The sequence below is a fragment of the Ictalurus furcatus genome, chromosome 1 (assembly GCF_023375685.1).
Source record: "Ictalurus furcatus strain D&B chromosome 1, Billie_1.0, whole genome shotgun sequence".
NCBI classification, from domain to species: Eukaryota; Metazoa; Chordata; class Actinopteri; order Siluriformes; family Ictaluridae; genus Ictalurus; species Ictalurus furcatus.
The window spans coordinates 12,946,247-12,961,127 of NC_071255.1; the positions used below are offsets into that span (position 1 = coordinate 12,946,247).

Genomic DNA, 14,881 nt, shown 5'->3' on the forward strand with positions numbered 1-14,881 from the left:
TCTGCATGAACGATGATCTATATACTGTATAGATGAAGTAAGAAGGTAAAAGAATGTTGCTAGTAATTCTACAGCATATGCTGTGTTTGAATGCTCTGTTTAAAAAAAAAAAACACTCCTGCCTTCTCCTGTAGAAATTTTGACCAAACCTATACGTTCCAACAGTTTTTTGTAATTTAGTTGGTTCTATTATCGCTAAATTTTTGTTGCAGTTTTGTCTGTGCAGTGACACCTTCTTCACTGCACCTCTACCATAACAATCGCGTGGATTCGGCAAAGTACACCGCTGAAATGAATAGCATGTGGTGCAAGCAGACATGTACATAATGGTTGATTAGTAATCCCACAGCAGCAACATTCCATTCTGTCCCTAAAACCCATGAAGAACTGCAAAACTATTACAAGGGAACGCCAATGTATTAAAGTACTTGAGGAAAAATTATTTCCCAGCCTGTGCCTTTAGAGTGGCAAACTTTATCATCCCATGACTAAATCTAAGCTATAAATAATACAGTGAAGTAAAAGCTTAAAAACACAAGCACATGCATTTCCATTGGTGTGAAAAGACAGGCTTCAATTCTGAAGCAGACAAAATAAATAAATAATAATAAACTAAAATCAGAGCGAAGGTAAAATTATGATAATAATTCAAATGTTTGATGTAAAATTCAAACTAACACAAAAAAAGATGTCTGCAGATTTACCCTTAAGGCTGAAACATCTAAAGAAATCAAAGGGAAAAGCTATCCCACACTAAGTTACTTTATCTTGTTGTTTAATTCTTGCTAATTTTCTGACCAATTATATGCTGTTAAGACCATTAAAAACTTAATATTTTGCCAAAGAGTGTAGGCCTTTATCCTGGCCAACTCTGGCTTATGGCCATACCACTCTATGAACAGCAGATCTCATCTGATCTTGAACGCTAGGCAGGGATGGACCTGGTTAGTATTTAGATGGAAGGTCTCCTGGATATACCAGGCACTGTAAGCATTTCAGCTAGTCATTAAAAATATTTCATTTCAAAATAAATAAATAAAAAATATTACATTCAGGAGCAACTTCTAGGTTTTTCAGGATGTGGTGAAAGTCTGTTTCATGCATGTTGATCAGCTGTAGTAACCAATGAATTCACCTCATTTGTCATCATTCTTACCAGAAATCCATTGGGTTCATCCGGCGTAAGCGTCATGCCCAAGTGAGAGTTTTTCAGATTCCGTGACACATTCTGAAATGCACTGTCAGCTGTACACAGAAATAATTATAAAGAATTTTACACTTGTGATATTTTATACTCCAGGCATTAAGCCTATCTGTAGGAGATTCCTTATTGTCTGAATTGTGTGTATATGAATGATGATTCCTTTGTCATTTTCTCACCTAGATTCACTTTTGAGCAGTTGGAATTCAGTTCCTCTCCCACAATGCATTTATAAATGTCTCCCTTCCTGTTATTGGGTGGACCATCCCATGGAGCACCAACCAACATCCTGTGGCACAGAAACTTAGTAAACCACATTGCCAACTATGAAATACCAACAAAACAAATTCCTATAAAATTTAAATATACATACAGTATGTACATACAGTATATATTTGTATGTACAGTCTATATGTGCCGGTCTGGGAAAACTCATCAAGTCTCAGCCAAAAACATGAGAAAATCTCTGCCTTTGACTAAAACAATGTGGTTTTAATTTAGGTTACTTTTTAAACTTGCTTTGGTTGTCTGCCTGCAAAGATCATGTTGTGTAAGTTTAACAGTTTAACAAACACAGCAGTAAATGCAGTCATTCTGCCTACAAATGTCTAAAACCTTGCTAGCTAGGTATGTTTTTCTCATGATTTGAGCAGGTTGTTGGATAGCTACAGTACTTGTTGTAGCAAAATGTACTAATCAATTCAGTTTGTAATTAGATGTTGGCTGTCAAACATCTGTGATGCTCCTGCACTGTCACGTCATCATTAAAACAGAGAAGAACACTTACTGTGCACACTCTGTACAGATGACAGTGGACAAAGTTTCAATAAAAAATACTTAAATGACTTAATAAAAAGACATAATTAAGAAGAAATTTAGATCAACAGAACTGGACTGTCTGAATTAACCAGTGATTATGACCCCACTGATATTAGTGTGAACAGAGAAGAGACAATGATGAGACTCATATTTAAATCCCATGAGTGACTTTTACCTCAGGTGTTGAGACACAGACTCATGTGGATGATACTAGTAATCGAAACTCATTTCCTATTGTGAACCTAGAATTCTTTCCAATTTGGCAGCAATGTTGTGTTTTATCTTATAAATAATTAGATTAAAATGTAGAACATACTGTACTTCAATTTCATTTGAATGAATCTTCAGTTTTGGGAGAGAACCAAGCTAGAACTTGGTGCTAGAACTTGGTGCTAGAACTTTACTTTTGATTAAGACACATGTAAAAGAGGAACATAATTCAGTTAAGGAAAACATGTAGAACTATATATAGTAGAGAATGTCAACATTTTTACCATGTGAAGGGTTTTCCCAGGCCACTACCCAAATATAGGTTCTATCTGTCACTCTTAAAGGTTCTATAGTGTGTTAGTCTGGGGAAACTTCAAAGGTTCTCTTCAGGGTTCTATTTAGAACCCTACAAGAAAGAGGTTCTCTTACAGAAAGGGTTCCAAAAGTGAGGAACTATTCAAAGAACAATTTTTATATATTAATGTATATACGTTTGCCAACTAAACACGAGTATAACTTTGACTTCACTGGAAAAGTCTTAAAGATTACATTGGATTTATTATATATTTACTATAGATGAACATTTGTGTTACCAAATTTTTGCAGTTTAAATATTTTATAGTGAGGTAAAGCGGGGAAAAAACGACCATGTGGGAACCAATGAGAAAAACAGAGAAGACCCTTTTGCCAGTCCACTGACAGTGTCAGTTATTTCAATTATACCACAACGCTGTTGAATTCTCAAATTGCAGTGGTCAGAAGGTGTTGATTAATCTTCTACTGTACAACACCACAGCTCTGACAGTAGCACCAGCTGTAATTCAAATGATAGGTTTATATTAATTCTCCCATTCTAATATGTTATTGTTTCCACAGTAACAGCTCATACACAGGGACTTGTACAGTATAATAGGCAAGCTACCTAATCTAAGTGCAATAATAAACAGGTTTTATTTAACAAAGATTTGTTGTGCTTCTGTGAAAACATTTAAAGCTTGTGTTAAAACATGTATCATTTATGGGAGGAGTCTCCAGTGTCAGTGATTTGTAACAGTAAGCAGGTTTTCCACCACAGGAAAACTTCATGACAGAGGACGTTGCTCTCTCAGTTACACGACATGCTGTATTTTCTTGTCTTATTACCTTAAAGACAGTGGAAAAAGAGAGGCTGGCGAGAGAGTGACTTCTTATAGCTGTTATAATGTAAGTGATAACAGGAACTAACTTGTTTCACATACATTACACAACATTAAATGCAACTACAAACATATAAAAAAATATGATGTGTTGTTCTTGATTAATAAAACATTTTAATTGCTGATTAATTGCTGTGAAGGAAAAACACACTTTGGGTGGTTAAGGTGCCAGGCCATCGTTAACTATTTTAGTATAACAGCATGCCCTGTCCTATTTGATTCCTTAATTAATTGCTTATAAGCTTACAGAGTTTATAATTATACAAATCATCCGAGTTCTAGCTATCCTAATTCTCAAATAGAATAAATTCATTCACCACAAAAGTTGAAACCAACTATAATAGATGACACTGAATACTCACAGTTTCTCTCCCCCGACTTCATGCTGTAGCACAGAGAAACCAAACAGAGCGTCCTCTGCCCCGCTGAAAATGCGTGGCTGGTTCACGTCAATGTTAAAACATTGGCACAGTCCTGGATGAGACATAAGTAGAAAGACAAGCAGAATGAAGGGCAGAAGCAAAATGCATGATTATGCTAAGAAGGAAAACAAATGATAGATGCTACTGTAATGTAGTAATGTAGTAATGTAGTTATGTTAAAGGAAAATGAGACACTGAGAGAAAGGACAGTATGAGAGAAGGAGAGAGAGAGAGAGAGTGAAATGCATGTCACCTATAGTAACTACTGAACATAGAAGCTCCCTGTATGATACACAGACATTCCTTTTATACAGAGAGAGAAAAACAGTGTGTGTGTGTGTGTGTGAGAGAGAGAGAGAGAGAGAGACAAAGAGAGTGTTTTATACCACTAGCCACGTAGATTAAAACAACTTCAACCAGTAAAAAAAGTGGAAATACATAACACATAGCAGAATATTTTCTTGATTGCATTCTATCTGTAAAAACAAAAGCGCAACCAATGAGGAATTCAGTATACCACAGTGTGTGTGTGGTGTGCTTTTTTTTAACGCATACGCATGCAGGCAAGTCATTCCCTCTGGTCAGAGCTCTGCTTTGGTTGGGTTTCATCGGCCTGTTTACTCAGACACAGACATTAAAAGGCAAAGATTCAGAAAGACGGCAGGCAGAGCCCCAAACCCCATCAACCTCAAACATGATACTGCCATGGGTCTCCCTGTTTCCCTTGAGATGTTTTTACTTTTTTTTGGAGGGAGAAGGTGTCATTTAAAGAATCCTTTATCTCTTTTTATATATGTATATAAAATGATGTGCAATTCTCCATTATAACTTTCACTTTCTCTTAGGTTAAGGTCCAGTAAATGGGTATGGGACCACCTTTGAGCTCAGAGATGAAACTGGATCCATTCTGTGATTATATGATTCCTATTCTTTTTTTTTTTTTTTTCATCCAATGCAGACTTTTTTAATGTTTAATTCTCTCTCACCATGTCCCATTTCCCAGTTTCACTGTCTTCCTGTCCTCCTCTCTTAATCTCTTTCTCGTCATCTGTCATGTCTACTTCCCACCCTGCCCTCAGCCGTTTATATTGCCAAGCAATCAACTTAAAAACTCTAGTTATTAAGTAAACTTTTCTCTTTGCTCAGACTTTTGAGAAATAAGTGTGTTGTTTCTTAACTTCCTGGACCCTATATTTTTCTTGTTCCCTGTCAAAAAGCATTGTCATGACAACTGTAAACATTTATGCAGTGTGGTGGTGGATGGCTCCAACAGCAGAACAGATCTCTCCACATGCATGCACACACTCTCTCAATTGCACACACATCCGCAATCAACTTCTTGCATCACCTCCTAAAAACCAAGGTTTAACCTTTGGTCTCTGGTCCTCACTAAACCTAACCATGAGCCAAAGCTAAGCACTAACCATACCCCTGGCCCTCTCTCACTCTGTGCACTGGTGTTCCACAGGGCCGTGTGCTCAGCCCTTTCCCCTACTCCCTACCTGTGCACCCACAACTGCGTTCCTGCTTATGGTTCTACCACCATAATCAAATTTGTGGATGACACCACAGTGGCTGGCCTTATCAGCAATAATGATGAAAAGGCCTACAAGGACCAGATCCAGCACCTGGCGTAGTCGTACGCCAATAACAACCTGGCCCTCAATAACCAAAAAAACAAGGAATTTATTGTGGATTTCCGACAGAACACGAAGAGTCATGCACACACCTGTATTCACATAAATGGAGAAGAGGTGGAACACGTGACTAGCTTCAAGTTCTTGGGAGTACACATCTCCGATGATCTGACCTGGAGCGTTAACTCCACTGCCATGGTCAAGAAGGCACAACAGCACTTTTATTTCCTGAGTGGACTGAGAAAGGCTCACCAATCTCCACAGATACTGTTGAACTTTTATCGCTGTACCATTGAGGGCATTCTGACCAGCTGCGGGAACTGCTCATTCACCGACAAGATGGCTCTCCAGCAAGTGGTGAAAACTGCTCAACATATTATCAGGGTCCAGCTTCCAAAAATGATAGAAATCCACAATAAACACTGCCTGCAGAGGGTGAGAGGCATTATCCCAATCATGGACTGTTTACCCTCCTCCCCTCAGGGGTGGCGCTATAAGAGCCTGTACTGTCACACCAGCAGGCTCTGGAATAGCTTCCTTCCCTCTGCTGTCACCCTTCTGAACTCTATACTTAATGTGCTAACCCACCCAATAATAAAAGAAACAACAACAACCACTTGCTCTATTTGCACAGAGACTATATTTATATATAGTATATTTACACTATTTGCACAAGGACTATTTATTACTATTGCACTTTTCTGCGTAACTGTTACAGTTTACAACTGCCACTGCAGTCCATAATTGTGCACCTTACTTCTACTGTAAATACTTGTCATATTAATTGTTATTTGCATTTCTGGTCAGAGGCTAACTTCATTTCACTGTCTATGTACTTGTACAGTGCATAATGAAAATAAAGTTGAATCTCATCTCTCATCTCATAACCACTTTAAAAACTGCCAACTGCACCTTTAAATATCTCTTCATTATAACTAATATACAAAATTACTGTGAGAGGTGAGCTTTGTGAAAAAAGTATACATCTCAGTTCAAAACAAATACAGGCCAGAAAGTATGTAGATTAACATATAAGCTTTGAATTTTTCCTCTTTTACATAAAAATGCTTAACCATGCCAATGCATAACTGCAGAGACCACATTCAAACACAGCTGTGATGTCACTCTGAATATTAACGTACAGTCCAGTGGTTCCAGAGTAAACTGACCTTACACTCTGTTCCACACGGGACATATTACTGCAGAATAATATCTACCTCTGGAATATGAAGCACTCTTATGTGATGGAGTAATACTTTACAGTTTATCTCTTTCCCTCTGTCCATTTCATTTGGTTAAATTAGAAAATGCTTCATTGGCTTAAATGTTGCAAACTACATTAGCAAACAGACCTATGGAAATCACTTACAAATAAAAACATGCGCAGTAGTATACTCCCACCCCCAGTACTGACGGACAGGTTTCTGTGCAAGGCATTGGAAATGCAAATACAAAGGGAATTGTGATTCCATTTGAATTTTGGCAGGTCATAGTAAACAGGGTAATTACTTTTTCCTATTTCAATATGACAGGGTATGGGAAATACAATTGCAAATGGACTTTGCTTTTCCATTTGAAATTTGCCAGACATTGTACGTCCGTGTAAATGAAAATACAAATGGCAATACACAATTTGCATTTTCATTTGAATTATGTCACAATTTATGCGTCCACAAATAGAAAACTCAGTTGCAAATACAAAACCGTATGGAACACGTACTGTACACTTACTTAGCAATAGTGGCCAAAGTGGGGGTTGGACTGTTGGACAAAAAAGTGTTTTTTACTTTTTTGTGACATTCTGTAATGCAATCCACTTTTCTCTTCTCCTGCATCTTGGCAGAAACTATTTTTTCTCTCTTTTTCTCTCTATGGCTTCCCTCTAAACCTCTCCACAGGGTTAAATCAGCAGCAGATGCTCATCAACACATTATTACATTATGTATGGATTAATGATCAGTACATCACCACGTAAGCCATGTCATGTTGCTATTTAGTCATCACTCATTGCTATGCTGAAATGCAAGGATAAAAGAGCTATACCAATGATTATGCTGATAGAGACATGACTCACTTATTACTTTCATATCAGTGTTCCTCCTTTGTCCTCTCTCTCTCTCTCTCTCTCTCTCTCTCTCTCACTATATTTAAGATTTAAGTTTATTACACCTAGTTTCCTTTCTAATTCACTTCAGAGGCTTTTTCTCACAGATCTTTTCTCTTCAGCCTGTTTTCTGGGTATGTTCTTGCTGATGATGATTTATTCACATCCTACCAGTCCTCATGAGAGGTGTGGGTTGAAAGAATGAATGAGGGGGGAGGGGGGTATTCCCTGAACCCGCACCTGTGTTCTTCATCATAGCTACATAGTTACAGCATAACATAGCTAAACTTGTTCATCACAAGTTTCTACAGGTAAAGTTCTGTAGAATCCATTAATAATACCATACATGACTCACAATACACACACACACACACACACACACACACACACACACACACAATACCCAAATCCACGAGAGCTGGGCTTTATGCATGTATATCACTTGACACAGTACGGTAGCTATATAAACACTGGTCAGCTGCTGTCATGTGCATATAATAAAATATTCAGATGTGGCTTTACAGCGACAATTAAAGATATTAAGATTGAATCCGTATGTAATTTAATTCACCTCGCAACAGTGCTGGAATACTTATACTTTAATTCCACTTGTGTTTACTTTGAGTATGACTTTAGTCGGATTAAGGTAATCAATAATTGTTGTTTACATGGTAGTTTCTTAATCAGAGTATTGTCTTAATCGGGTTAATATCGGATTATTGTTGTCCATGTAAATGCACTGATAGTCTAACACATACAAATAACTTAGATCATTACATAATATTTGAAAATATATCTCAAAGACTACAGAAGTAAAATTTGTGAGTCATATATTTATGATTTTTATTATTCAAAAGGAAAACTGACACACACCTACAGAAAAGAATGATGGGAGGTAAGACATTTCTACTCCTATGAGTCTCATTTGAAGGCTAATATGCAACTTGGCTCATAGTGCTACATACAGTATAAAGTTTCAAAGACAGCTAAAAGCCACAGTGTTGAATATGGAGTGTGTTGACCTCTGCTTCCACTGAGCATGCCTTTTTATGTTTATACTTATAATAAATAAAGAATTTAAAAAAAAAAACAACATTTATGTTGTACGTACTGAAGTATTGGAGTATGCTACTTTGCATTACCTATCAGTTCTTCAATAGGTAAGACAGCATTTGAGGAGCATCTGATGTGATTTTTACTGAGAAGTAATTAATCAGTAGTTAGATATTACTACTCCAGTAGATATATTAGACTCTAATTATTGCTCAGTTCATAATGAACCACCAACCAAATCCTTTATTATTATTTATTACGTACATAGTATTCATTAGTGGTGACTTAGGTGTTAATATACAGTCCCCTCTCAAACTATTGGAACAGCAGGAGGTGAAATGCTGCTCAATGACATGGCAGTGTGTTTTGGATCATTGTCTTGCTGCATGATGAAGTTAGTCCTGATTAATTTGGATGCATGTAAGTTGGCAGACAAAATGTCCCTGTAAACTTCTGAATTCATTCTGCTGCTACCATCATGAGTTACATCATCGATAATGATTAGTGATCCTTTTCCAGATGCAACCATGCAAGCCCAAGCCATGACACTACCTCCACCATGTTTCACAGATGAGCTTGTATGTTTTGGATCTTGAGCAGATCCTTTCTTTCTCCACACTTTGGCCTTTCCATCACTTTGGTAGAGGTTCACCTTAGTTCCAAAACTTTCCTCTGTATTTCTTTGTGAATTTCAATTTGGCTTTACAGTTCTTCCTGCTGATGAGTGGTTTGCATCTTGTGGTATGCCCACTATATTTCTGATCTTGAAGTCTTCTTTGAACGGTGGATTGTGATACATTCACCCCTGCCCTGTGCAGGTTCTTCATGATATCACTGACTGTTGTTTTTGGGTTTGTCTTCACAGCTCTCACAATGTTTCTGTCATCAGCTGTTGTTGTTTTCCTTGGCCGACCCAATTCTGTGTCTTTTGCTCAGTACACCAGTGGTTTCTTTCTTTTTCAGGGCATTCCAAAATGCGATATTTGTTATGCCCCATGTTTGTGCAATGCCTCGATTGATTTTACCTCTTTTCTCAGATTCAAAATGTTTTGCTTTTTTCCAATAGACAGCTCTCTGATCTTCTTGTTGGTGTATCCTTTTTAACAACAAATGCAGTCTACACATGTGGAACGACAGACTAAAACCATGAGTAGATGTTCAGAGCTACTTATTGTTTAAACAATCAACCTAACAGGACACACCTGGGTAACAAAAAACACATGTCAGTGACATGTTCCAATATTTTTGCTTGCCCACAAATTGTGTGGTCTGATACAAAATGTGCTATGATCTAGCTCTTTAACACATCGACATATAAATACCAGGAAATAAAAGCTGAAATTCTAAACTCTTATCATATTCATCTTTTGATCTGAAACCCAAATGTCTAGTTTTTTGCAAAACCAAATGAATTGTCCTTGCTGTTCCAATAGTTTCAGAGGGGACTGTAGGGGACTGTTATTTACCTATGAGCTGTTAAACATTACTGTAAACTATTACACACTTCATAGTTCAAAGTTGGTGCTTTATATTTAATTGTCCAAACTTATTGACCATACAAATGCCCTGCAGTGTGAAAGATATAAAGATATCTTAGTATTTTATACAATACAGCCTTGCCTGGGCATCCACAGAAAAGCATGCATGAGTAGCATTTGAAAGATAAGCATGTGTTTCTCTGATATACATAGACCATTAAGTAGCCTTAGCCCTGTCATTAAAAACTTGCAAATACACCTAATCTTGAGTCTCACTTTTGAATTCTAACAAAGGCCACCTTCGCTGGATTCCTGACCAACGTGGCAATGTTATGCTAGATTTAAGGCCATTAAACCTGAATGGGAAACAGAGACAGACTGAACTGGTGTTACCACTAGTGAAAAACAAAGCAGTCACCACAGAAATAGCAAAGCATGCTGGCCACTCCGGGGCCAAGAGCTTATTATCAAATAGGTGTGGTTTGGGGTCTTAATGTGAAACATAGCCACTAGTCTATTTCAGAATATTCAGAAAATGTTTGAGAAATTAAGTTAAGTTTATTTCTTTATGTACAATCAAATACTCAGAAAAGGCATTTGCATTATTTATGTTAAAGCTGCTACATATAAGATTTTGGAACACTATTGAAGGATACTTGTGGTTTTGTAACGTGAGTTGTACTGTGCTGCTCTCTAATGAGCAGCTTAATCTCATGCCTATGGGTCAGTACACATTCAAAGAAGAATTCAAGGCTGTGGCCCAAGCCACATAAAGCACACTAAGTATGCCTAAGTAGTAATGACATCAGTGGTGTACTGACAAACTATTTAGTAAGTCAGGGTTCAGGAACTGCACAAGCAATTCAGGAATCTGCTGCAGTTTTTAAAAAAAATATTTTTTCCAAAATTTTTACAAGGATTATGAGAATACAAAAAACTTACTCTGCCAATCAATATGACTACACTGAGTACCAGGTGCAAAATCTCTCGGATACTCCACTGTCATCTCACCATCCATCCATTTTCCACACCGCTTATCCTACACAGGGTTACAGGGAAGCCTGGAACCTATCCCAGGGAACTCAGGGCACCCGAGATGGGGGTGCCAACCCATCGCAGAGCACAATCGCACACACACTCACACAATTTGGAAATGCCATTCAGCCACCAACACGTCTTTGGACTCAGGAGGAAACTGAAGTACCCAGAGAAAACCTCCAAAGCACTAGGAGAACATGCAAACTAAGCACACACACAGAGTGGAGGTGGGATTTGAACCCCCAAACCTGGAGGTGCGAGGCAAACATTCTAACCACTAAGCCAGTGCATAAAAAAACATCAGGTAAATGTAAATCAGAGAAAGTCTAGATCCCAGAAGAATCTTTATCCTGGGTCATGCGAAGCTTAGGTGATAGTTCTGTTTACGTTTTAAGAGTGAATAGCATTGCGGTTAACTTTACTGATTTGATTCTTTTGAACTCCCCTCTAAAATGGACCTTTGAGAGTTTTGAATCATCTGAATCACCAGTCAGAGCAACATCCAGAATTAGTGTAAACCAGTGGTGAGGCTACATAAGGGCCAGGGTGGCACTAGCCCACTCAGATTGACGGCTGGTCCACCCAATCAAATGAGACACATTAAATGTTTGTGGGAAAGGAGAAAAAAATAACACATACATGACAATAATAATCACTCAAATACACGCTCAAATACACGTATCAAGTTTCAGAAAGAAATAATTATTTTAGTGTGAAAACATGTCTTTGATGTAAATAGCCTAACTGCGACAGCCAATTGATAGGCTATTAGTACAGTTTCAGCCAATCATGGATTGCTGGGGGAGGGGAAGATGAGTTTACATTTGCTAGTGAAATAAACTAATATTCAACACGCAAGAGGCAAGCATATCGAAACAGATATCTTTGATTAAATATTTTAAAAAAGCAATAATAGAGCCTGAAACTACACTCAATGATGCCGACAGTACAGACACGTCAACTGATGACCAACAGCCCACAACGTCATCTTTCCCGTCCACCAGCGCCTCATCTCAACCCAGGCCCATGCTCCAGAAAAGCAACTCACACTCAATGAACCAGCTGTGATTTACAATGCAAAGCCAAGACGTCTACATCCTATTCTATAAGATAATTTGTTTGGGCTCCAAAAATAGTCAAATTGGTAAGTAAATGGATTTTATTCCATAATTTGAGTGTTTATTTGTGTTAGAAATTTGCTATAAATATATATCGTATTAGTTTGTGTCATTTTAAAAGTCAGTTTTGGGATCTTCAGTGGATGCTGCTGGTGGTGTTTTTTTTAAATTCAAAAGATAATGTGCTGGCTCTGCGTATTCATGTTTACCTGTATGATGTGGCATGCAGCCTGCATAATTTATTAGGCATGATACTTCAGATTACTACAACAATAATCTCTCTCTCTCTCTCAGCAACATGTCTGACAGGATCCAGATGTTAGTCCGCTGCTGCCACAGATTTTGTGCAGATTTTCCCCAACACACACATCAATTATTTATCTTCATTTATTGTTCTGTTGTTATTCTCTTCATTGTTTTTTTTATTATTATTAATGCATGGATTTTGTTGTGTTCATGAAACTGTTGGCTAACAATAAAAATCACATTTAACTAACCTTAATTGTCAAATTATTTTTATCCCATATTGTAGGCCTACATGATGTAATTTGAGAGTAGGCTTTGAGGTCCACCCTATTTCACCAAGGTCCACTCACTTTAAAATGTCAGGCCTCGCCACTATTTCCATACAGTACAGACCACATTTAAAAATTCACATTGGGGTTCATTTGCTGATAATACTATATAGTAGGCCTATAATAGTGAGTAAATGGGGGGAAATCGTGTTTGTGAATTATTGATTCATCCGATTTACCCAAATAGTCGTTCAAAAAGAATTGTTCTCAAATAGCTATAATATAGCTCCAGGAATAAACAAGCCGAAAAACAAAACTCGGACACATTCATTTCAAGCCCTTTCTCCCAAAATAAGACATTATTAGCGGTTATAATGGTTATAACGGTTGAGATCCAACAACATGAATGGTTTGTAAATTATGTCCAACTATAGGTGCATATGAGGATACTCACCTTTTAGTAGAACGGTGATTTTTAGTAATAGCAGGTACTCGCGAATCTTCATTTTTGTCCCCCTCTCCAAATGAGGTGAAAGTCTTTAAGCTGTTTTCGTGTCTCTCTTTCTCTTCTTGATCAACTGGAAACCGCTGCACTAGCCTATGTCTCGCGCGTGGCCATGTCAGCGCGCGCGCCTCAGTTTTCAGTGATGGACTAACATCTGCAGTGCTTCCTAAATGTACACTGTAAATGTCCAAAGCACCTGGAGTTAATTCAGTAAAGATTTATTCAGCACTCTAAGAGTTACATACAAGCATTAATTAAATTCTCTCAGGGCTACTTAAATACAGTTCCCCACAAGAGTCCTACCATACTGTAGAAGTTAACTGGTTATTAGAAATGTTATGCATGGTGTCAGTTAGGCAAGCTAAAGCTAACAAAGCTTAGACTATTAAATCTGTCTTATAGCTCAAGTAATGTGTAACTCATACTTCTTACCTTGTCTGTGACACATACGAATCTGAAGTTGCTTGAAGAGCAGCATTAATCCGAAATTCAGGTTTGCGCACGGATAGATTTCCAAACTCTCATTAAGCACCTGTTGAACAGAGTGAACAGAGCCTTTATGTAGGTCCCATTAAAACAGCAGCACGGACAGTGGCTTCCTAACGCACGAGCGCGCGCACACGAACTCACACACCACTGACGTTAAGTCCAGACTCTGCGGTTGCTGTCAGTAAACAGTGCACGCAGCTTACACTTAGTGAGCTACTGCGTTATCTTAGAAAACAGTTTTGATGTGAATTGCAGTCATTACTCTCACTGATGCTAGTTTAGTCCTATGGTTGTTTACGACGTTACTTTGGTTCCCTCTCGAGCTGTGTGGTTCTCTCCAGAGCGCACACAGGCACACTGAAAGAGCGCTTTATACTGTAAAACCTTCCCTGCGTCAACAACTGAGCTCCACGTTTCAAACCCCAAACCAACCAACCACAGTTCTCTCTCTCTCTGTGTGTGTGTGTGTGCCCTATACTATATTATATCCCTCCCTGTTGCTATAGAAGGTGTACTTGTTTTTAGGATTTTTTTTTCTTCAAACCTTACATGCATCTTAACTTGGTGCTTGGGGGTGGGTCATCATTGTAAACGGTATTTAGATAATTTATGATTAACTGAGTTAAAATGTCTAGAATAGGACACTTCCAATTCCAACTCCACAACTGTTGGCACTCTATCTATCTATCTATCTATCTATCTATTTAAATATTGTTGTTGTTTTTTTTGTATTATTAATGCTTTCTTCGTAATGCCGTGTCCATAGACTAAGGTTCCTAACCCTGGTACTGTAGCACCCCCCATGTCCTATGCTTTTTAGCGTTTTCCCTTCACACCCAGTTCGACTCAGGGAGGGCTGGTAACCTGCTAGTTAAATCAGGTGCGTTAGAGCAGGAAAAAACACTAAAATGTGCAGGAGAGGTTGTACTCCAGGACCAGGGTGGGGAACCTGTGCATTAGATATAAAAGTCATATCAGGTTGGGTTGTGGAGAGTGGGAGGTGGTGGATCTTCCAGTTCATTATAGATACTCAGTCATAGTTGACATCAAGAGATTTCCACAATAAACAAATCCCAACCATGCATACCCAATGCAG

General features: G+C 38.1%; 1 protein-coding gene across 1 annotated transcript in view; it reads right to left on the reverse strand.

Moving 5' to 3' along the window:
* Positions 1 to 14,185, reverse strand: part of itga10 (integrin, alpha 10) — a 40,786-nt gene extending 26,601 nt beyond the window's left edge. Inside the window, exons 1-5 of the mRNA XM_053626746.1 lie at positions 13,729 to 14,185; positions 13,246 to 13,473; positions 3,789 to 3,900; positions 1,381 to 1,490; positions 1,157 to 1,245 (exon numbers count right to left, since the gene is read on the reverse strand). Coding sequence (XP_053482721.1) covers positions 1,157 to 1,245; positions 1,381 to 1,490; positions 3,789 to 3,900; positions 13,246 to 13,297 — 363 coding nt within the window. The 5' untranslated portion in view covers positions 13,298 to 13,473; positions 13,729 to 14,185. The remainder of the gene's footprint in view (positions 1 to 1,156; positions 1,246 to 1,380; positions 1,491 to 3,788; positions 3,901 to 13,245; positions 13,474 to 13,728) is intronic.
* Positions 14,186 to 14,881: the final 696 nt, after the last annotated feature.